This window comes from Apteryx rowi, unplaced genomic scaffold, assembly GCF_003343035.1.
Source record: "Apteryx rowi isolate R43461 unplaced genomic scaffold, aptRow1 scaffold_297, whole genome shotgun sequence".
Lineage (NCBI taxonomy): Eukaryota > Metazoa > Chordata > Aves > Apterygiformes > Apterygidae > Apteryx > Apteryx rowi.
The window spans coordinates 503,959-525,367 of NW_020449385.1; the positions used below are offsets into that span (position 1 = coordinate 503,959).

General features: G+C 38.7%; 1 protein-coding gene across 1 annotated transcript in view; it reads left to right on the plus strand.

Annotated features, from left to right (window-relative positions):
* ATP10A (ATPase phospholipid transporting 10A (putative)) overlaps window positions 1–21,409 on the plus strand; it is a 118,154-nt gene that overhangs the window by 90,037 nt on the left and 6,708 nt on the right. Inside the window, exons 9-16 of the mRNA XM_026069433.1 lie at window positions 1,407–1,601; window positions 3,016–3,577; window positions 8,785–8,888; window positions 9,059–9,185; window positions 11,404–11,588; window positions 12,962–13,283; window positions 15,184–15,260; window positions 19,063–19,188. Coding sequence (XP_025925218.1) covers window positions 1,407–1,601; window positions 3,016–3,577; window positions 8,785–8,888; window positions 9,059–9,185; window positions 11,404–11,588; window positions 12,962–13,283; window positions 15,184–15,260; window positions 19,063–19,188 — 1,698 coding nt within the window. The remainder of the gene's footprint in view (window positions 1–1,406; window positions 1,602–3,015; window positions 3,578–8,784; window positions 8,889–9,058; window positions 9,186–11,403; window positions 11,589–12,961; window positions 13,284–15,183; window positions 15,261–19,062; window positions 19,189–21,409) is intronic.

Genomic DNA, 21,409 nt, shown 5'->3' on the forward strand with positions numbered 1-21,409 from the left:
TTTCAGTCAAGAGTAAGCTCTTTTGGTAAAATTTGAATCTGTATTCTTTACACATGAAGTCCTGTGTTTGGGCAGATTCATTAGCTGCTGATCATGAGCAAATAAAATCAAAATAAAATTTTTCTGAAGAAAGAGCCTTAGGTCTGTTTGTCTTTTAAAACACTTTCTCTATCCTAGCATCCCTGTATAGTGAGAAATACCTGAGTTTGCTCTGACAAGAAATAGACAGAATAGTGGAAAATACTGATGAAATAGAATTGAAAGTGCTCTGTGTTTCAATATAAAAACCACATGAACTACTCTCAAATGTGTGGATAGTTTTTGTTTTCTAACAAACAGTCCAAGATGGTTTCATTTTTCTGTGCTGATATAAGACCAAGCTTTGAATGTCATTGGTGTTCAGTCTTTCCACACTCTTAGTCTCTGTAGTGTAACACCTTTAGTAATAGCTAATGAATGTCTTGAATCAGACAGGCGAAAGGGAGGAATATTAGTATATAACTCTTTTCCTATCTGCTACCCCCAAATTGGATGAAAATTGCAGTTATAATTATCAGTAGTGAAAAAGTTGATAACACAGTTATTCACATTTCCATTTCCATTAATAGGCTTATTATTAACTATTTTTTATCCAGAATGAGTGTGTCACAGTCCTCTCCACCAACTGTCTTTGGTCGCTGACAGGGCCTGTAGAGTGCAGGGGAAACAACCCAGCATCCAGTCAGGTTACAAAATGAAACTGTGGCTTCCCTTCACCATACCAAGCTGTATGTAAAGCTCTTCAGCAGCCAAGGCAGTATTTTTGTTCAGTAACTTTGTACCCCATCTTTGCATGCGTGGCATGGTCTCCCACCGTATTGTCCCCAGCTTCAGCTGTACCATGAAGGCAGTCTGAAGTGGTTCAACGTATTCCCCAGTGCCCAGGCTGCATTCTCTCCTGCCTTTTTTCTTAGGGCTGCACACATTTGCACCAGATTCTGTTCTGCAGCAACTTGTTTTCGCGCCAGTCACACTGGAGTTTCTGTGGCTGCTGCTCATTTTGCACTTCTGTTGCCCAGGACAAGCATTTTTTTCCCCTCCATTGCTATAAACTGTGGCTCTGAGTGTTGRGTCTTCTCTGAGTTTAGGAGATAATCAATGCCTCACCTGCAGGGCTTGGACAAGAAACAACACTGATGTCTCAGAGACTCTACTGTAGTCATGCACCATATAAGCTGAAGTTAAACAACTCCTTCTGGGCCCTGTTGTCCCTGCTGAGCTGACAGATGGGAGAAARAGAAAGAGGAGAGGGTTGAAAAGTGTCCACTGCAGTATAAGGCCACCATAATGCTCTTTAATATTGACACTGGATGCTGCTTTGGAAATCTGCAGAATCACGGATATTAATTACTGCTTTTTATTACTAGGAAAAGGACATCACACCTGACCCTAACCTGTTAGAAAAGGTGAATGAATGTGCAAAGCATCTGGAGATCATGAGGAGCCACGAACAGCCATTATCCCACCTGAGCCCTGAACTGTGTGACATTTTTGACTTCTTCGTAGCTTTGACTATATGTAATACAGTTGTGGTTACTGCACCAAACCAGCCCCGACAGAAGGTAAGTTAAAGAAAAAGCAAAATAGAGTTTAAGTCTCCTTTGTATTGATACTAATTTATCTCATAAATTGAGGAAGTGAAAAACCTCTGTTCTAATGAGAAACAGAGGTAATCATGAGACAACTCTTTGTACCACTACATGAATGAGTGGATTTACTCAAGCATTAGCTAAATGGAGTATTTCAGTTGTTTCATTTATCTTTGAGGTATGGTTTCATCTACAATTTCAAGATACTTTTGAAGCTTGCCTGAGTTCTTATACTGTAACTTATTCACTTATTAAATTTATATGTGTGTGTGTGTATGTAAATGAATTTGTAAATGTGCAAGACTTTCCAGGAAAGACAAGAGTATAAGCTGTCTGTAAATATTTTGTGTATATGGATTTAATTTTTAAAAAGGCTCAGACTTTTTAAAAAATTTTAAGAGAAAATGCTTGAAACACATTGCTTAAATCTTTCAAGTTGTGTAAAAAATGCATCTTAAGCTGATTATGAGAAATAATGATCAGCCTGAAACAGTGTCACTGATGAATGAGAATTTCAACAAAGCAATCCCCCAAAGATGATCTGTAAGACAAAACAATAATGGAATGTAGTATTAAAGCTAGCCAGCAGCTGGAATTTCCATTCTGGAGGAAATTCTGAGATTTGTTTCTGTTCCAAATTGTAATAAAAACTGAACTAGTCTGCAAAATGACATGTTTTTGCGCCAGGGAAACATTTGGAGAATGCTGAATTTTGCTGTTTCAGGAATGCTAAACTGTTATAAAATAATTTAATATATATTACAATGAATATGTTATTACAATTACTAACATTGTATCTGTATAAAAGACCTAAGTAAACTGAGATAAGTGATAAAACTGAAACAGAATGCTTTGACACTAAAAAGAAGAGAGTGGAAATTGTTTATTTCAACATGTTTCTATTGAAAATGTTATTGACATTGGCACATTCTCATAAAACATTTCTGGTACCACACTTTTCAATAGAAGACTGTTGCATCAACATTTTTTTACTACCTTCACTGAATATACACAAAGAATGCCAGTTTCCTACTAACAATAGCTTTTAGTATGCACTGCTAGTGGTGGTCCAGTGTTGATAGTCTGTCAATTGGTCATATCTGATGAGATCAAAGAAGAAAAAAATGTTTTTAACAAAAATGTACATGCTTTCACACAGAAGAAAAGGCCGACAGTGGTACAGTTCTCAAGTTCTAGTAATTTTTTTTTGCTACTGAGTCAGATCTGTCCATTTACTCTTCTGTCTCAAAATACAAATGACATTACTTTTTGCTCTAAAAGAAATGTTCTTTTCTAGTTTGAGTTACTTAGGTTGACTATAAATGTCTGAGTTATTTTACAGCTTTTCTTTGGGTTTTGTTCATTGGTTTCTTTCTTACTTCTCAAGGTTAGAGATCGATTTGAACTAAAATCTCCAGTAAAAACCATAGAAGACTTCATCCGAAGATTCACTCCAAGCCGCTTGACCTCTGGATCTAACAGCAGCAGTTCATCTAGTCTAGCTACCAGTAAATCAGTGCACAGATTTGGTTTAAGTGTTCTTTCATCTACACCTACTGAGAGCACTTTATTAAAACTGGAAGAGAAGCTGGCATACTCTGCACAGATGAATAACAACGGCTACAGCCCACAGCAAGGCAGGACAGCTGTAGGGAGTGGACCTGAGGAAGGAGAACTCCGTTATGAAGCAGAGAGTCCAGACGAAGCTGCTCTTGTCTATGCAGCAAGGGCATATAATTGTTCCCTGGTTGAAAGGCTGTCTGACCAGGTATCAGTGGAGCTACCTCACCTGGGAACACTGAACTTTGAAGTATTGCATACGTTGGGCTTTGATTCCATCAGGAAGAGGATGTCAGTAGTGGTCAGACATCCCCTCACAGATGAGATAATTGTTTACACTAAAGGAGCAGATTCAGTTATTATGGATCTTCTTCCACCCTGTTCTTCAGGTACACTGCTTACTTAGCTTGGAGGAGGTGGGGGGTTCTAGTTATGCTTTCTTGCGTATCCCACTCATCGTGTTTTATGGCACTCCTCTAGCAAGCAGACCTGCCTGCTTGGTTTGTGAGTACAGGGAATGACAGAATGGCAGCCACCTCTGTTTTTTAATAATACTTTGTTATTATAGCAAATTTCCTAGAACAGATTGCTGCTTCTTTACCTTACAAGAATGAGTTAAATTAATTTCTGTACAAGATCTTCTACTGGCAAACTTTATTTTGAAGGAATGTTTTGAGACTTTGCCAAAGCAATTTACATTTCTTCAGGAAAATTTGCCTGGCAGTGCTTGGCTATTTCAATATTTTATATGAAATCCAAGTACTTCTTACTGTAGTACCTCTGTTTCATTTGTGAATCTTAACCTCCTTTTGTTGCAATATGTTTGCATAAATCAACACTTCTGTATTGGTTTGACTATGATGCTAAAGGACACTGTGAATCAGTCAGCCATCAGAACAGAAAGGTTGTGGCAAAATAAGAAGGAGAGATACTATTTAGACTAGAAATCTTTGCTACAAATATGTAGTTGACAAGCAGGGAATAGACATGAAGCTGCGATCATGGAGTACTTTTCCAAAGTGCTCGGCACTCAAATGTTGCATTAAACAGAGGCAACTTTACATAGCTGCTAATTGTAATCAGTTGGATTCAAGAAAAACTCTGTAAGCTTTCAGAATTTGTGGGAGACACAGAGGTTTCAGTTTGCATGAATCAGTTTGCATCTAATTTACTGCATGTTCAACACTGAAGCTAACCAGTGTTTAAAGGTTATCCCAGAGTGAATGGACAGAAACCTAATGTGCTAGAGGTACTTCCCTTGTGTCCCTCATGCATTGACTTTGTGGTTACTTTTACATTAGTTGGAGTAAACAATGGTGAAAGGCTTATACTGTGTAATTTTAGTTTAATGAACTGCAGAAAAATGTTGGCATTAGTTTTGTGTTTACAGCCACATGAGTCAAAGCAGAGCCAAAAAATTAAGAACAACTTGTCCTTAACTAACAACAAAGTATTCATGAATAATATTCTGGTAAAGATCTGATATCACAGAGGTACATAGAGCATCTGTGGTAACTTGTTTGCCTCCAAAGTACTAACAGAATACTGGGAAGACTTACTAATAACATACCTGGAAAATAATGTTTGGAAATGAGTTATTAGAATTATATAAAAAGCCCTACTGAGCATTACAAGAAGAAAAACAAAAATGTGATTTTATGATGAGTCTCACATACACTGTCACCACCTTGAAACAAAAAATAAAACAGTCTATGTTTAAAGCTGCTGTGTTCATTCACAGTAGATACAATGGATTGAGAAATTTTCAGGCAAATTCCAAGACGAGTCTAGGACTCGCTTGAGTAAAAGGAACAAGGCCAGTTAGACCCCCAAAACTGCAACGTTGCAACATAAGGCGGTATATGTCAGAGAAGAAGAGCAGTGTTCCTAAAGGTCATTGTTAGCAGTGAGTAAATTCCATTGCTGGGCAAATAGAGTGATCTTCCACCATCTTTACAGGCAAGTGAATTAAATGTGACTTTAGAATGGTGCATTTTAAAGTGTTTTTAGCCCAAATTGAACTACCAGTTTTAGTATATTTTGCTTTTCCAAACAATGTAAAGTGCAGTCACTGAAACTTGGTAAGTAATTTCCCTTTCTTTTGAGCCCTCTAATCCACTGCTGGCTTTAGTAATTCTGTAAGTTTCAACTGATTCATCTAAGGAACATTTGACATTCCTCTTGAACAGCTTCACTTGTGGCAACGAATTCATGGCCTTTGCCTGGAGTATCCTAACTTCAGTGGATATTTTGTCAGTTCCTGAGACAGTTGCACCTTTTTCCCAGTATAGGGCTGTATACAGGGAGAGGGAGTCTCAGTAGATCTATGCTATGAAAATTGTATATATTGCTGGATCTGTCAGTGGTTTCATTCTGTTCTCCAGTAATCATGAAATGTGTAAGAAGAAATGTAAATCACCAGTGAGCTTCAAAACTTGGAGTTTCGGAATTCACTCAATTTCTTCTGCATATCTATAGTCTCAACTATATCTAGCTGAGACTGTGAAACCTGACATTTTCTGATAGCATGCAAATACTTTCAAAAGACTTGAAATGATTCCCGAGTGTGTATTGTTTTTACTTTGTCTCAACAGTCACCTTGTGGATCATAGATAAGAAAGTTACTGTTCGAGTCAATAACCAACTCACACAGGAACTGTGAGCATAAGTCATTGAGAAAACAATGACTGGGCTGCCTTTCTAAAATTTATGATTTTGGAAGGAAATGGAGCAAGCAGAATCCTACTAGCTCTCTATCATTCTTCTGTAATTTGTTTACTTATTTTCACTTTTATAGTGCATGTGGTCACACTGCTAGGCAAAGAAAACTGCATCCCAACTAAAAAGAATCTCAACAACTAGATTTTGGCCGCAAGAGATTTCTTTCCTTCCCCCTTTTAACTTCTGAGCACAAGATGAATTACATAGTAAGACTGATGAGGAATATGAAGAGCTAAAAAAGTTTTAGCCCCCGTTGGTATGCTGATGGAGAAGGGAGATGCAGTCTTTCATGCTGGAATTGAGAATTCACATGGAAAAGGTTGTGTACCTCTCTACTTGGAGAGAGTTACTGCCTTCGTACATTGAAGGCAGTATAAACATTTCACATTATGAGCACTGCATTAGTGCCCGTGGTATTCAGACAGATCTAGTTAATAATATCACTTAACCTTAAAGTGATAGAAAAGCTTTTGGTGTTTTTAAGCAGCTGTTCAAGTTTGCACTAATTGAAATCAGTGAATGACTGGAATGGCCGCTCCCATAAGGTAATTTCACGTGGGATGTGCAAGAAATATGCCATTTCTCTCTAGAATAGTAACTTTTCACAATAAATTAGGAACAGTGCTTGTCTACTTTATTTTTTAAAGTTTAAAAAAGCTGACTCACTAACACAAGAAGTCTCTAAGAATAGGTTTGCTGCAGTACTTCTCCCAGAAAAACATTTCTTGTATCACACAGCCAAGTCACATATGCCAAAAAAGACTATTATGCGCAAATAGAAAAGAAGCTATCTGTAACTGTATGAGGTTGCCAGTTTAGAATATGCATATTTCTACTGCTTGTTGCAGCTGAATCTGATTGTGAGCTGTTATAATAATTTCTGAAGGAATCTGGTGGGGTGGGTGTGTAGGAGAACAAGCCACAGTGTAAGAAATGGCTCTCCAATTGCAAATAATTAATATTCACAAGGATGTTCTTCCGGAATAGTATATCTGTATTGTCCTCGTGAAAAAAATCTATACCAATAGCACAGATAGGATTAGTAGATAGACAAGCCCACCAGAGTATTTCTACAGTGTTCAACACAGGACCTTAATTAGAGATGGAACTGAAATGAAGGAACTCATGAAATACCTTCAGCAATCTTTATGTAGTTCTTTAGGAACAGTTGAGTGTGTACACTCCCAGCTTTACAGACCTAGAGAGGATGGGACTGTCTTTAAAGGTGAGAAAACAGCTATATAATGAGTAAAATGTGCTGATAGGTGGTTGAGATAACAGGACCAAAAACTAGACTACTGGGATTCCAAATTCCCAACTCCTACCTTCCAGCAATATCAGTATTTCTAAAAGTTTGTATTGGAGTCTCTAAAGGGCCATGTAGGCACTGTACCTCTGTGTAAGTATGAAAGTGCTGAATATGTCTGTGTTTATAGATAGACAGGTAGACGTGTATATACATAGTCCCACTTAGCAAGCTCAAATTGAATATGAATGCACACTGGGAACATGGGAATTGAAAACAAGAAGATACTCCTATCATCTAATTAGATACCTGAATTAACTGCATAAGGTAGGGGCATAGTGACCATAGGTTCCCAGTACAGTCAGTTGAGAGAGGTGGACACATCCAATGGTCAACTCAGATTACCTGTGTTAGGCCTCTTCAAGTGTTCAGACTCCTGGTGGTGAGTGGCATCCACCTAACTCTGTGACTGGTTATTGCACAAGTACCAGTAACACTAATACTGTGTTAAGGAACAGCTCTAATAACAAAATTAGAATCCTGAAGTGATTCTGCAAACCTCCCAAAACATGCAGACTTCTTAAAAAAATTATTTTGGATGACATCAGGAGATTGGGAAAATTGCCTGAAGGTACCAGTCATTCTCACTCAATAGTTTCAATTTAAAAACCTGTAAGTTTCCTTTAATGCTAACATTGTAATTCATATTGCTGAAGATTGCTACAACAGTACATTATACATGAATCTATCTTGATCCTAGATGATAAAAAAGATACATATCACCTTTTTTAAACTTTCAAAGACCTCATTTCAGGTAATGAGATGGAACAAAATGTGATACCATCATATGCATTAATCTTTCTCGATCACAGTGTGAGCMCAGTGAACAAATCCCAGCTAAAGAGGGAAAAGAAACAGAACCTCAGTCCTGATTTTGAGTTCTTACACATGGCTTTAAGTGAGGAGTAAAGCTAAGTGGAAGTTGTGCTATTGCATTCAAAAAGTAGAAATTAATTGTCAGGTCTGCATAAGTGTAAATTCTGTTATAAATGAAATCAAAGTCAGACCCAGATCTTCTTTTATTGACTCAGTCCCATAGGTGAATGAGTAAAAGGAAACAAGGATTTAGTAACAGTAGTACCTTCCTATACTTAGATATACAAAACTGAGCACTTTTCTGGTTCTTTTTAGAAAGGTCTTAACCTTGGTGGAAAACTAAGTGCTATTTTAAAATAAGTGTCATTTTTCTACACATAATAATATGTACAGAAGCGTTTGCTAATAATACATTTGAAATTGTACTTCTCTTTCTCACATGATTGTTTGCTGTGGAGATTAATAATGATTTCCCAAAGTACTCAGGGCAAACATACTTAGGAATAAAAGGTCTTCTTAACACATGTGCATGGTGACTTTTGAATAAAGAAGAAAGAAAAGACAGTAGAAAAGGGTTTCTTTTCTAAATGGAATGTTTTACTTGAAAGTTTCCCAGGAGACATCTGCAGCTCTTTAAAAGTATCAGTTTTAAAGCACCGGTACAGAGAGTACCATAGGCACAGTTTTATTCTCTGAGGCCATTCAGCTGCTGTTATTTTTCAATCACTAATTTCTTCTTTTATTCTTATTTAGGTGACCCTCAGGGCAAACATCAAAAAAAAATCCAAAGCAAAACCCAGAATTACCTTAATCTGTATGCTGTAGATGGGCTGCGGACCCTGTGTATTGCAAAAAGAGTAAGTAAATGCATGCTCTTAGTTTGCTTTTATGGAGAGCCTTGACAAAGATTACTGAAGGCATTTATTAATATATTGTTCTTGATTTATAACTTTTTTTCATTTTATGCAATAAAATATGAATGCTTCTGCATCATTTTGAATGTGCCCTCACATCCTCTTTTAAATAGGTTCTCAGCAAGGAAGAGTATGCCTGTTGGTTAAAAAGTCATTTAGAAGCAGAATCCTCTATTGAAAATCGTGAAGAACTTCTGTTTCAGTCAGCGCTGCACGTAGAGAAGAATCTGCATCTGCTGGGTAATGAAATGAGAGTTGGACATGAAATTAAAATGTGTTGAAAAATTCTGAAAGCTTGGCTATAAACTCCATTCTTTCCTTTAAATGGTTTCTGACAGTACAGAAATTAACTTCTTCTGGACTTTGTCATGGCTGTCTTGTGCAGCACCACAAAGGAATGGGATTATAATTAACATAACAGGCATACCCTGTTTGCCTTGCTCATGCAATCTTTTTATCACTAGTGAAATCAGTGGAGTAATACCAGAGATGAATTTGACACAATAGCAAAAATGGGAACTGCTGATCTAAGTAGGAGAAGAAGGAGTTGGCCCAGCCTGTCTACAGAATTTCATTAGCTTTAGTGCCACTTTAACGTGTCAGAGAGTTCCATGACTCCAGGGGCAGCAGAGACGCAGGTAAAGCAAAGGTCATAAACTGCATTTGTGAGAGGCATCAACTCTCATATGCATCAGGTTCAGCACATGCACTCAGGGCCTGTGGGTTCTGTGGAAAGGGACTGCAGTGATGTAGTTTGAATCTGTATAYGTAAAATGTGTTCCAAGGACTAAGTCATACTGTTTCTTTGCTTTGTTGAAATGTTGGAAGTACTGATGTTCTAAAATGTGTATATATCCACTATTACCAAAAGGAGAGGTAACTGGGACAGTCATAACACTTACTGGTAAAGATAAAATCTTCACCAATTTCCAACTTATCGGTCTCTGGGAGAGGAGATCCACCTCACCCAGCTTCTGATGTATCCAGTGCAGATCTCCAAGGCTCCCCGTATAACCAGTGGAGAGAGAGCGAGAAGGAAAAAAAAAAAAAGGCAATTCATTTGATCTGTCTTAGATACCTGCTTTAGGATTACATGCATCACACCCTAGAAGTGCCAGTTTCTCTCCTCTGACTTAAAGGGAAGCATGAGGTGACTAGTTCTCCGCCTGACCACATTAATTGGGGAGATGCCACCATGGATGTGCATGTTGGCTCTGGCTGCACTCTGAAAAAAATACCTGAGGTGGAACTAACCACTGCTGGAAAAATAAAAATGAGCTCTAGCCAGAAATAAACTACCTATTCTGTTGGGAATCATTCCCCAAAAACCTCAGACTGTGGTTTGTATCTTGCAGTGATCACTTATGATTAGCCTGTGGGAATAAAAAAGTGTGTCTGGAAAAGGAATATCTTTTACCTTGCACACTGTTTGGATAAGAGCTTCCATGGCATTTGCAGTAAGAATATATTTTCATCTACATGACTGGTGCTCGGACTATTGCTAAAATGTTTTTCTTCAAAGAACAACCATAGGAATAATAAATAGCCAAAAGAAGTTTACTTTGCTTTTCCTGTTGTTCCAGGTAATTTGCAGGCCTTTCATCTCCAAGTTACCTAGTAGTGAGGACTTACATTTACTCATATTAAGCCTCTCTGAAACTCAGGGCAGTACTGATGTGTCTGTGGTGACATTGAACTTGGTCCTGAACTGCTTTTGCTATAGTATTTGAAAATCTTGTCTCCTTCAATTGATGTGTGAAAGAATAGGAAAGATATTCAGCCTGTTATAAACATACTAGTAGCAAGATCCATTGAAAGCCTGAAAAGCCACATTTTACTTTCACATCGTGGCCAACAGATTTATGATTTATTCCCTGCTGTATCTCATTTGGCAACCAGTGTCCTTCAGCAAGAGCCAAGAGCAGCAGCAAGGCAGGAAGAGGTTTCTGCCTGCAGCCTAATGTACTATTGCCAAGCTGCTATTCTGCTCTCATTCCCCCTGGAAAGGCAGAAATCTCTAGTGACCCAGCCTCTCCTAGTTGAGGAAAGGGAGTCAAGACCTTTTAGAACTGAAACTAGCTCCTAGAAGTAATATCTTTCTTAGCAACATTCAAAAGAAATGGCGAAGATAGAGCAGAGAGGCGCTTACCAAAGGTACACCAACCTTGTGAACCTCTGAGACTAGAAATGGCATCAGATTGCTTCTGAGGCTTTGAATTCTGGATGTGTTGTTGGCTGTTGATGCAAATGTTTGTCCCAGCTACTTTCTACTCCTCTATCTGGATACCCCCAAAACCTGTCGATATCTCGYGTCCATTTTTAGTTTAGCTATTTACCAGTAAAGGTGACTGCTGTTGATTGAAAAAGCCAAACTTACCTCCTGGAGTTCTCTCTTACAGTTTGAGGCAAAGCCTAAGTGTTCATTTGATATGAACTAATTTGCTTTTTCTGTGTTTAGGTGCAACTGGCATTGAAGACCGTTTACAGGATGGTGTTCCAGAAACCATTGCAAACTTACGCAAAGCTGGGTTGCAGATTTGGGTTCTTACCGGAGACAAGCAAGAAACAGCTGTTAATATTGCTTATGCCTGCAAGCTACTAGATCATGATGAGGAAATCATCACTTTGAATGCTGAATCACCAGTAAGCAGATCCAATACTATAATTAAGTCTACTTGTGAACTAACTTTGCTTTATTTTCAACTTGTACAATTAAAAGTTTGATGGCTTTTTTTCCTTTCCCTCTTTTCTTCTTTTTTCCTGCTTCATCCGTAGTTTTCAGGTAGGACACGTCTTTGAATACTTTTCAATGAATTAATGCTGTTAGATCATAGTATCATGCATCATAAACCTATTGAAGACATGTCTGGGTAGTGGGCTCCACCATGAATGAAAATATGCCATAACAGCATAAATGCCTTTCTTTGGTATGCATTCTCAAAAACTTCCCTGGTTGCACTTATTGGCACCACTGGGTCTCCAAAAGCAACCTGTTATTAAACATGTGTTGAGGAAGAAAACAATTGACTACCTATTGAGAATGTTTGCTTTATTTTAAACCACTGAACTGTAGTATTTAGATAACTCAGTCATTCATGTTTTCTCAGATGGCTTTTTCTCTGGAGATAGAAGCAATACTTAAATTTCAGTGCTAGCACTGAGAGTCTGAAAACCACATCTACAGTAAGGCCTTGCTTCCTAACGGACTTCTTCTAACTCTTCTGAATTACTGATCTTTCCCATGCTCAACTTGTTGCAAGCAGACAATCACAAAGACTTTACTGATATGGTCAAACATACAAGGAACCAGACTGATAGTGTTGTAGTCCTTTAATGGGGTGATAAAATTGGACTTCAGATCAGCAGAGGAGAGGTAGGCCAACAGCATCCAGCTCCAATTCCTTTGTAAAAGGAAGAAAAGATAAGAGCACTTTCCCTTCTTGAGCATATCAACTGAATTGGTAAATTGATTTTCCATGTTCTTTCTTTTTATCATATTTTGCTGTAAGACCAATAGTATTTTGTATTAAATGTTCAGATATTAGCAATAGCATCTTTTAGTTGAGTATGGCTAGGAAAAAGACTTTAAATTCAGCTTAAATAACCTTTAATTGGCCTTTAACAATGCGTAAGTATTTGATTTGAGGTGTAGGCATTTACAAGGTGTTCATCACCATACTTAACTTGGTACTGATACTGATTGTATCATTCGCCAGCACTGCTAATCTGTGAAGGTGCTAAGAGATTAGTTTAGCATACAATACTGCATGTTAGAGAGGAATTATTAGATTTTAAGCCTTTCATGTACCTCTGGCTGTTGTATCTTCTGCAACAAGAATTAAGTGTGTTTAGAGGAAATAAGAAGAAAAGAGTATTACAAATTAAAACTTTTAGAGTGCAGCACATATACCACATTCCCAGTATTGCTTATGCCTAAATGTACAGCAAACACAAATGTTCAAATATATGTTCCTTCCACTCAAGCATATTTATTTTGGATTTTTTTTTTTTTTCAGGAGACATGTGCTATCTTGCTGGAACAGTGTCTGCAATGCATAGAGTCTAAATTTTCAAACAACATAAAAGACGAAGCTACTGGAAACATGACTGTTGGGTTCACCCCTCTCTATCCACCTTCTTCCCCTGTGCTTTCCAGTTTGGGCCTAGTGATTGATGGAAGGACTCTAGCTTATGCCCTGGAACCTACACTGGAAGATAAATTTCTTGCTCTAGCCAAGCGATGCCGTTCAGTACTGTGTTGTCGCTCTACCCCACTCCAGAAGAGCATGGTAGTGAAACTAGTCAGAGACAAACTCAAAGCAATGACCTTGGCAATAGGTAAATATCTCAGTTTCAACTAGCCTTCCTTGATCTATACTGTCTTGAGAATTTTGTTTTCTTTTGACTTGCAAAGGGATCCTTCCAGCTGCCTCACAACACAAATAGCTTCTGGTTTTGTTTGAAAATGTTTCTGATGACTCTAGCATTTTTATTCAAACCAGATATGGAACTCTGAAGTAGTATTTGGAATTCCTTCCTACAGAAGTCAGGTACTGGGGGCCAAGCTACGCTATGTGATTTTGGCATGTTCAAACACTGCTGTGAAGAACTGAGTTAGATGATACTATGCAGAACACCATCTTGCAATCAGTATATTACTCTGGACAAAACTGTGTTCAGTGTCATTTCGGCCAGTCAAGATTAAACTCAAGGTCCTGCATTTTTCATCACAAGTGAACCATACAGCACAGGACATGAGTTGGCCTTGTCTGTATGGAGAATGGATTTGTGAGTGTCATCATGCCAACTAATACACTTCTTCCCAGCTAATACCTTCTCTTATTTGGTTGGCAAAGGAGAGATTTTGTCAGTCACCCTGGTTTAAATCTGGCAGCATCTTCCATGTCTCCAGCATTTTTAAATATGAAAAGTCAAGCAGCTCTTCTTCTCCTATCTCAGGTTTAGGCTTGTGTCATATTAGAAGATATGACTATAGCATATATTGTCACAAACATCCTAACTTTCATCTACCTGTCTTGATTAGTGATAGCAATGAAGACAACAACACATGGGTTGGACCTGTCCATCAGAATCTCTAAGTACATACTGTGTGCCAAACAGCTGTGACATCCACATCACCAAATGTGTGTTCATTATAATAATCYTCATGCTCATGACATTAAATCTCACTCAGATCTGCCTTCATCATGCTGAATTTATACCTTTGACTGACCATGAAATAATCATTTGCCTGTGTTGCCAAAAAAGTCTGAATGGCTAATTTGAATTATCCAGCATGCTTAAAAACACCAGTGGAGTTTGGGCAGCTTGTATTTTCATTCTTTCTGAGCAGCTTGAGCCTGTGGGTCAAACTCAAGCTCCTGCTCTTACTTAAAATCTGAGTTGCCCCATCTTCACTTTTAACCAACATAAGCTAACTTGAGGCTGTGTCTCACAGTCACAAATTGAGCAGCTTTGTCAAGTAAGTGGATACCACTCTTACATGTGCCAGCAGCAGGGGAGGTGGAGTGAGATGTGAATGCACTTCTCAGTCACTGCAGTTTAAAACCCAGTGTATTGTCATCAGCTAATACAGTTTTAGTTTCCACTAGTACACCAGATGTAAAGTTCAGAGGTTAAGCAGTAGATAATGTCCCATTCTGGTATCTTTTCTAAGGTACCTATCACTTGTGATATCATGATGGGAAGCAGAGCAAGGGATGGTGACTGTGCAACCACTGCTGTTAAATCTACCTGTGGTGGTGTATCAGGGAGCTCAGACTGGCCAGCCAAAGTCAAGAGTTCATCTACTTTTTTATTTTATTTTATTTTTTGCTGTGTAGGTATCCTCACTGGTGTTAGGTCTCCTTGCACATTTCACTATTAATCATACCTGATTGCAAGTAGACAGTTATTGGAAAGCGGGAATTTTTCCTGCTCGTTTTTGTACATAGAATGTTTAGTATTTGTGCACTTCAGATCTGACACTTGTATTTTAGGACTTATTTAAAAGAGAGGTGTTTGGCTTAATTTTGCTTGCCATGATATAAAAATCTACAAAGATCAGAATGTCCTGGCAGCTTTGCCAAACTTTGAATGTTATGTTCCAAACATGGATCCTTTCCAACCCTATCTCTCCCTTCCTATATGCACCCAACGCTTGTTTTCCTTTGCTTTGCTGCCACTAACTGATCCTGGTCTGCTAATGGCAAACAAAACTGTATCTTGTTATCTCTAGGTGATGGTGCTAATGATGTGAGTATGATCCAAGTGGCAGATGTTGGCGTGGGGATCTCTGGTCAAGAGGGCATGCAGGTAATTTTGTTTGTTACTGAAACACATTCTTTTGCAAAGAATGGGATAGGCACTTCCCATAAGTCAGCTAGACCAAGCTGCCTTTAGATAGTCAGCAGAAGTTATGCTGAGGAGGGCCAGTTGCGCTTCATAAGGATACCTTCAGCTTGAGTTTGAGCCTGCATTTTAGACCTGTAGTGAGCTTAAACATGGTACCTTCTCCTCAGAAAACTCAGCTTATCAGATCCCTCTAAGCAATATGTTTTAAGAAATCATTTATTAAATACTGGTTCTGAGGAGGAAAAAAGGCTCCACTGTGCATTATTTACACAAGAAATGAAGATTCACCTTATTCTGGTTTTATTCTTCCTGTCTCCTGCACTGCTCGGTTATACTCCTCCTGTGGAATAACTGCACAAGCCCATCCAACTGAAGCAGCTAATCTCCATGGTGTGATGGTGTCCCTTAGCCCAGACACCCACACATCTCACTCACTCAAACAGCCTATTCTGACAGCAGACCAGTGAAGAAAGAGAAAATTGCAGACCTTTGCAGAACCACTGCTCCCTACAGCACTCTTCCGAGTTTTGTTTTGCTCCCAATTTCCTGCCACGGGGAACAGCAAGATAGAGGGACTTGCCCTACAGTCTTTTGGATGTATTCAGCCTGTGATTACTGCATTTACCACTGTGTAAGAGGAACTTCTCCCATCCCAAAAAGGGAGGATGTGTGTGTATAGGGTGTATAACAAAACTACCCAGTGGCCTGAATGCCACCTCTGTTTCCTCCACTGCTAGTTCAGTTTAGTTGCAGTGCCAGCAGTGGAAGTGGCAATAAGCTGCAGAGAATGAGGGTGATAACTGATTTCCACAACTTAACCTTGTAATTGGGGTGGGTACAAATAGTTTGCAAGAGAAAATAGAGTAACTGAGTATGAGTATGACAAAAAGCTCTTCAGAGAACATGAGAAGTGTTTCCATCCTGAGGACCTGAGCAGATGAGCTTACTCCTTAACTTAGTTACCAGTGGGTGGTTTTCTGACCCACATTGCATTTTTTGCAATTCTGGATGGATGTTTTGTTCAAAAGCAAAGACGGACCTCCCTCACTAAGTGTGCAAGTTGGCTGTAGAACTTTACTCCATGGAGCTTTGTGAATGCTATAATTTAACTGGGTTAAAAATACAAATATATGGAATAAAAATCTAACCAAGCCATGAACTTGGAGGCCACCTGTGTGAATTTTCTGAGATGCAGATCACCAGAAGCTAGGACAGCACTCTGAAGAAAAGTCAGTAGGTGTTTTTCATATCCGTATACTCTTCCCAAGGCATCCTCTCTTGGCCGTTGTTGGAGGCTAGATACTGGGGAAGATGGGCTTCAGTCTGACCCAGTAGAGCTCTTACACTTTTTTTCCCTCCTCATTCTCTACTCAACCAGTGGGTGGTGTCAAAGTGATCTCCAGTGCAATGTACGTCCATCAGTGCTGTTCAAGCAGACAGATTTCAGGCCAGCAATACGTTAAAAATACTTTTCCAAACTAGGTAGCAGATGTAAATCAGATTGGAAAATAGCTACTGCAAGAATATTCAAATATTCATTGTGCATGTGGCATCCCAGCCATAGTCCCTGTAAGTCTGACTTTGATGGATGGAGAGAGCAGGAAAAAAGAATGTCTTGGATTAAGCTGATACAGCGTTTATTATTACATAGTCTTCACAAGGCTCTGAGAGCTTCACATAACTTCTGTAATGTCACTCTGAAGGCAGTCCAGGCTGCAGAGAACCCAGAAGAGACTGTATTTGTGGAGTCCTCTTCAAGCCTATCAACTCAAAAAAATCCACCCCTAACTCCTTGGTTTGAGTTTTAATCAGTATTATCATTTCACTTTTCTTCCTAATGTAGAGTTATAATGCTCATAGCATTTTTTTAACTCCTCTCTCCATTATTCCACCTTCAGTTCAGCTCATACAGTTCCAATAGCTAGTCCTCAAATGCCCCTGGCTTTTGTGGTGTATTCAAATCTGAAAGCTATTTGCCCATTAACCCATTAAACTACCTAATTTTTTTTCTAAATCAAAGTTCAACAGAGTGGAAAATGTTTATAGATCCTTTCCTTTACTCCAAGGTCCTAAGGAACCATGCAGGCCTTTTTACTACAAACAACTGTCAGAATCTTACATGTGCAGGTACTCAAAAGGCACTGAGCATTTAGATGTCTAAGACAGCAATACTGTCTGACTTACTGTCCTTTCACATTCTATGGAGGGGGAAACAGGATGAATCGCTTTTTCCTGTGTAAAAGCTGGAGGAAAAATAAAAATATGAAAATCAAGAGGATATTTTGAGATGAAATAAACATGCAGATGTAATTGGATAACACTATCTTTCCATTTTTCTCACTCTGATCAAAATGGAATTAAAAAAAACACACTTTTCACAGTGTGTTGTGAAGTAATGTGATAGAAACTCAAAAATGAAAGGACGCTAACAGTTTTGTCTTAACGCTGGAATAGAATGAGATTCGGTGGAGGAGAAGGAAGCAGATGTAGCACATCTCTCCTCAAACTGCAAGATAACTATAAGTCTGCAAGACAAAACAGACTGTTCTATACAGTGAGGTTATAACAACTGTATCTCAGTACCTGAGAAATACCAGGATGGGTCAACATATTAAAAAGTGTCCCATTGTGTTTATGTACATCTTTTGCTTAAATTATATTGGATTAGTTCAGCTTCTCTTGCATACTGTTTTACAATTTATTTTAATAGTTTCTGAAAGCACTTATTTGGGAAAATTGTAACATTTTAGTGATTTACCAGGAAAAGGATTTAGAAAGATTTAAAAGGAAAGATGTYGCTTGTTCAAAAATACAGCTAAAATACACTCTGTAGAATAGGAGGAAGACATTGGTCCTATGGAGATAATTCACCTTTTGTGATATCCTGCTGAACTGTGAGAAGAAAGGTAATGCCAAAATCAGAAATGAAATATAAAACAATGTAACGTGAAATCTTACTATCTTACTATCTTACTATGATCTTACTATGATCCTRGTGATATGGAGGCTCATGAAAACAACTGTGATACGTCGTTGTTTAGAAGAAGTTTTCATCTAGTTGTGCAGTGCCTTAAATTTTAGTCAGAAGTAGAGAGAAATTGTGTGATTCATTTTGTCAATGTGATTTGGCAGGCTGCACAGTCCCAGAGGAGTCTCGTCTGGCATGATTTTTCATGGACAGTTTTAGACAGCATGTGATTTAAAAAATCCCTCAAAATAAGGGACTGATAGGAAGGCCAAGTAAACTTCTGTAAGCTAGAATTTCAAATGTTAATGAAAACTAATATTTGTATTGTTTTGCCTTTTATAGTCCAGTAGTTAAGATGCAACCACTTAATCTTGCTGTTCTCATTCCATTTTCCTTTGGAAATTCAGTTTGCCCTGACAGTAACCCTGTAGTTTTACACAGAAAGATTTTACAGCCACCCAGATGTTCACACACATACCCTGAGCCTTCATGCTCATGCAGCTGTAACCCTGCCATTCTCCCACCTCTCACTTTCCTGCTCTTTGTCACCATCCAGGACGTAGACTGAGATCCCCTTTGAGCAAGGACTGGGTCTTCTCACATGTTCTGTAGAGCAGCATATGGGTATTGCAAAGCAGTAGATGCATTTCAGGTGCACGGTGATGGATTTGACTCCTCTTCACCACAGCTTCCATTGACTTAACATTTATACTGAGTTGAGAGGATGACTAGATTCATTGCTGGTATTGAAAGAGGCGCTTTGCAGTAATGTTTCCAACTCTTCTTTCATTGAAGGCGGTGATGGCAAGTGACTTTGCAATCCCAAGGTTCCGGCATTTGGAGAAGCTCTTGCTTGTTCATGGACACTGGTGTTATTCCCGACTTGCCAACATGGTGCTGTATTTCTTCTACAAAAATGCAGTAAGTGTTTGACTTGGCAGCTTTGTGGTGCCACATGTTTCCAGGGTTTATTTTGTGCTAAGTGAGCATTAGGTCAGCCTTCAAATGGTTTATAAATAAGCTGCAAAGAAATTTGCAGAGTTGAAAGACAGCTGGCTGCCATTTGCAGAAATACAGACCCCACTGCATAACAGCTACAGTGTGCTGCTGAATGTGCAAATTAGGTAACAGAAATAACAAGTACTGCTTAAGAAAAGTTTCTTTATAGAGCAGTGTTGCAGAAATTTAGCTGGCTAGACACAGGAGTCTTTAATGCCAAGGCTATCCAGCATTGGTCCAAAGTAGCAGTTGAGTGTGTTTTCTCTTCCTGATCCTGTCTTGTAATCGGTTATGAATCACTGTACATTTCCCCCAGTGACTTGAGATACTTGAATCCTCTATGTGTCTCAGATGCAGAGATTTGGAAAATTTTTATTGATTTATCATACTCCCAACTAACCAAACGAATGCATTAGAAGGAAAGCACAGTGTGGTAAAGAACAGACTAAGGGTCTGCATTTCCTCCCTGGTATATGAAACAGGAATTACTCCAGTACTGGGCACTGGGCCAATAGAAGTTCAACGCATTGGCCCAGCAACGTCCCTTTGCATTACTCATGCAGTACAGAGATGATTGAAAACTGCCTAACACAGCAACCAAGAATTCCATCAACTGTGTAGGAGTCACTGGCAAGTACAGAGACCTGCACACTTTCAACACCTACAAATCACCTTGGGAGCCAGGGATATGGAGAGGCAGGAAAAAGAGCAGAGCCAGAACTCTCAGACCTCTCTCTGCTCCAAAGGGTAATGTGTGAACCATCAAATGGGAGAGTGGATTTCATCCTCTGTGTCAGAATCTTGCAAGAAAACAAGTAGCTCTCATTTTTGTAAAAGTTGCTTTCCAGATTCCATCTAATCCTCAATTTTTTAGTCCATGGTAACTTTTTCATGTAAATTCTCTTTGTCTGAGTAATCTCTGCCTGATCTGAATCTGAAGATAGTTATTTTTTCAGAAAAGGACTGTGATTTGTTCAAAAAGAAATACTTAAGGGAGCTAAAGAATAGATAAACCAGCTTTGTGTTGACACAAGCATGATAAAATACCTTCTGTGGTCTGATCAGAAACTGTATGCAAGCACCCTTCCAGGCGCAAAAGTAGGTAGGGGCTTGCAAAGTCTGAATTCCTCCCTGAGTCTAGAATAGCAAGCAGATTTAAATAATTCTGCTGTGAGTGGAGAGCCACCTATAGAAACACAACAGTGAAGTACATGCTGGTTTTTGAAGGCCTGAGTTTTAAGGCTTGATCCTGAATGGTCCTGAACATCTGTACCCCTATACCCAATTCTGTATGTTTCCAAGATACCCTTTGGCTTGACAATATCAAATCTCATCAACTTCCAAGAAATATATTGAGCCATCTTACTTTAAAATAAAAAAGATTAAAGTACTACACATAAGGCATTCCAGCAATCGACAGCCAGAGATGTTGTTTATACGTTTACATTGTTGTAAAATCTTCCATTTCCTTTGGTATAACTCCCTTGATTACAAGTATTATTTCTTAAGACATTTTTAGTAAGACATTTTCAGAAACTGCTGCCTTAAGGCTAGAATATAACTGAAGAATCTCTCTTTGTCTTGGCTCTGCTTTTGCAGACTTCAGAGCTTTATGAGCAACGCTTGTTGCTACTGACTCTAAAACTGTAGTGGAGTATGCAGTATATAGCCATGAATGTCCACTGTCTGACACAGTGGCTGCCTTCTGGAAAGAATATTCAAAAATGTGAGATGTGAGCACCTGATCCTTTTCCAAGGAGACTATTCTGGATGATTGTCCATAGAGTTGAGATAGCTACACTACATATGTTCTGCAAGTTTTCTACTTCGTTTGTTCATATGATGACATTTTCCATTCTCCAATACAACCTATGTAACTCAAAGTCTAAACTCCAGAATGCTGCAAAAGCCATTTGGAAACTCAGCTGACTTATTCAAGAAGATGTTTGGCTTGGTGGGGATAATAAAAATACAAATAAAACTTAAAACATAGCATGACTGGAAATATCTGAGCTTGATACAAAGGGTGCTCATGTACACAAACTTTTACCTACACAAGCATGTACTGGTGCTTTCCCTTTATACATTAGCTCTGCAAGGGAGCACTGCACATGTTTTTTGGCTAATACTTTATTCACTGAGA